We start from the raw sequence: 3,367 nt of genomic DNA, 5'->3' as shown, positions 1-3,367 counted from the left end.
TCACTAAATATTTACTCACTGCTGGAGCCTAATGGTTTGTTACATGGCTCAGGCTCTCACCACTGGTAAATGTCCTGTAGGTGCAATTGCTTATCATAGCAGAACCAGAAATGTGCCCTGCTGAATGCCAGCTTCCTTCCAGGGTTTAGACCTGGAGCAATTAGCAAATCGATCACTTACAGTCAACCTTTCACCTGTTTTGCAGCTAGAGGATCTGAACTCGAATGTTTCAGATATTTTAAAATGTTCTGTCAGAGAAACCTGAAGAATTTTCTCTTTTTTAGCTAATTCTCCCCTTTTACTTAAAAGACAATGTCAGAAGTCATGTCTTGAATCTGTTAAATTTCCTCTGTCCTGTATACTAGCCATGTAATGCAGTCTTTCAGCTAATATAATCAGAAGTCCATGGAAACATGCCAGTTTGATTATTTCATTTTCAGAGTTCTATCGTGGGGAAAAAAAAAATAAAGTAAATGGAATATATTCAATTTTAAACACCAACAAATTGACTAACAAATGGTAGTGAGAATAGTGAACTAGACTACAGGTCAATTTGAATATTAAGACAGAAATTAGCATTACTGAAATGCTCTCCATCCTGATGTATGCCAGACAGGAATATTCCACTGTGAGCTCCTTATCCCTGCTATTTTCCTCCTCTTCCTACAGGAGATGTGAGCACCAGTGAAGACCAAACCTGGAGCTAACCAATGGCATAGAACTCTGGAAGCAGAGACTGTACATTGAATGTTAGATGGGGACATTGGAGAGAATCCAATTCTGGGCTTTACCAAGCATTTCCCATGTCACCTGGGGAGAATGTTAACTAATGTTTTTCTCAGTATGGAAAGCATAGCCTTTAATCTCTGTACAAAAGATGCTTATCTGCTAAAAAGGGAAAAGAGCAAGGCTGCTCATGCTTTGCTTGTCTTGTCAGTTTACTCTGAAAGCACCTGAGGGCAGGGTTTGGCTTTACTCTTTGTTTGCATGGCACTGAACATGCCTCATTTGCAGCTTCATTGCAATTACAATTGGCTATATTACCAACAGCTCAGAAGCTCTGAGTGTCTTCTGCTCCCGATACTTACTGAACTAGTTATTTCTTAAAGGAAACAGGGATTATTCCTCTTTCCTACTGGGGCAGACAGGCTGATGACTACAAGGAGGGATGAGCATTGCATTCGCTGCTTGAGATGTCTGGAGTTAAAACACTGCTGGGCAATGTCAGGGCTGTAAGTTGAGCATTGTATTTGTGAATTTACAGGTGCAAATTTACTTTTGGAAAGTCCTCTGCTGGATAATACCTCAGTGGCATTTGTGGTCATGCGGAACTCAATGTGGAAACCCACACTTATCTGTCTGAATGCTCATGGAAAGGCCCCACTGAAATAATGTTTAAATAACAGAAGTTAAGATACTACATTATTTCAAGCCATTAACATTTTCAAAGGATGAACAGCTCCTCCTCAGGGTGTTGTTATGGAAATGTTTATGACACTGTGTAAATTCAATCTGTACTAAAATGCTTTGTAGCAGTAATTCTCAGTTAACAGCTTGTTCCTGGCCATGGCAGAACACCACCCAGAACAAGCGCAAGGGAAACCAGAAAGCTTTCTGTGATGCAACAAAACTTTAATGAGAAATAAATGCCTTTGTTTGCAAAGCAAGATATCACAGAATATGAAAAAAAAAAAAAAAAAAAAAAAAACAACAACAACAACAACAAAAAACTGTTTCCAGACAGTTTCAGAGAATGTTCAACAAATGTCCTGTTCAGAAATATTGCTGTCCTCAGCTGGCTTTCTTCTGTCTGTTGTGCCACTCCTAATGAAGACAGTTGCCATTATGAGGGATGCTTATATCGCATATGCTGGCCCACAATAGTTTTTTTTAAATGGGAAAGCTGGAACAGGTGCCAACAGTGAACAATAAACTAGAAACTGAAGGGAAAACCAAAAGAAGATGAAAGATCAGAAATGCTAAGTGGCAGCAGCTCCACTGCAGGGCTGCCAAATTGCTGAACCCCCATCCTCACTGCTCTGCATTTATGTCTTCATGAGAGACTCTTCCATGCTCTTCTACCTTTAGCATGGCCCGCAGCTGCCACGGAGGAACCGGCTGTAACGTCGGGAGGAGAAGGGGCTGCAGTACCCGCTGCCGAATGTGGAGAGGGCTGAGCTCCCGTAACTGTACTGTGCTCCATATCCCAAAGAGTTCCCATAACCAGAAGAGCTCCTGGGGCCATAGAGGCCCCCCAGCCCCAGGGAGCCCCCAAAGGCGGGTGCTCCGGAGGAACCCACCACAGCTTGCTGTGGGAAGGAGCTGAGGATGGGGCCAGGAAAGGTTATGACAACAGGGGGTGGCTGAATCACGGCCGTGGAGTCAGGGCACTGCCGGACACAGGGCTCGTTGCAGCTGTTGGCGATGGGCTGGGGGCAGGCAATGCTGCTGGTGGTGGGGCACAGGTCATAGCAGGACATTTCTCTGCAGGGGAGGTGAACCTGAAACACAGAGCACAGAGCTGAGGAAACACAAAGCACAAGTTGTACTGGAGCACAACATTTGTTGCTGGCTTGTTGAGGAACAAGCAAAATGATTGTCTGATGCACAGGCAAAATTGATGAATTCACAAAATTTTGCATTGATCATCATCACCTTGATCTTCCCTATCCTTATCCTCTCCCTATCCTATCCCTGCAATTGTATCATCCTCCAAGCCTTCTGAAATTGCTGCTTTCTTCTTTTTTTTTTTTTCTTTCTCTCTCTCTCTCTTTTTTTTTTTTTTTTTTTAAATTCCCTCCTGGAGGACAAAAGCATCAGCAGTAAGTGTTACGAAAACAGAAGTTCTCCTCCCTGAGCAGTGCAGTTTGAAACCCCAGAGCTGTAATATCTACACCAGACATGACTTCTTTATTGTACCAAATGAGACAGAAGCAGGTTTTGAGTCAGGAAACATGCAATGGAGACATAAACTCAACACTATTTTAACTGCAGATTTTCATGCTTCTTTTCTGGTCCCTGTCTACTTTTAAGCTCTCTGGGATAATTTACTTCCAGTTGTTCCTTTTTAGCTCTACATTCCCTTAATCTCTCTAATACCTGTGGTAAAACCCCCAAAGTATTTGAGCCCAAAGAGAGATTCATATACTTGATATATAAAGTTACCGTATGAAATATTTCTATCCACATATTTCTTGTCATAGCTGTACAATTTTATACTGAGTGTGGAGAAAATTGGGAAAATATAAGCAGCTGATTTTCTTCATCAGATAAAAATCCAGTTTGCAAACTACCATTTCCACAGAAAGACTGGCTATTAAAGCTTGTGGCTTGCCACTGCTTCCAGTAAAAAAGAGGAAATATTTTG

The 3,367-nt window shown here is 42.0% G+C and overlaps 1 protein-coding gene across 1 annotated transcript; it reads right to left on the bottom strand.

Moving 5' to 3' along the window:
• Positions 1-2,084: 2,084 nt before the first annotated feature.
• On the bottom strand, positions 2,085-2,480 carry LOC311219752 (scale keratin-like; the record flags this gene model as incomplete). Its single annotated transcript, XM_084303030.1, has 1 exon — positions 2,085-2,480. The coding sequence occupies one exon, from the start codon at positions 2,478-2,480 to the stop codon at positions 2,085-2,087; it is 396 nt and encodes a 131-aa protein (XP_084159156.1).
• Between the last annotated feature and the right edge of the window lie 887 nt (positions 2,481-3,367).

This window comes from Netta rufina (assembly GCF_964035555.1).
Source record: "Netta rufina genome assembly, chromosome: 29".
Classification (NCBI taxonomy): domain Eukaryota; kingdom Metazoa; phylum Chordata; class Aves; order Anseriformes; family Anatidae; genus Netta; species Netta rufina.
Note: the sequence above shows the minus strand (reverse complement) of the source record. Positions and strands in the feature narration are given on the sequence as shown.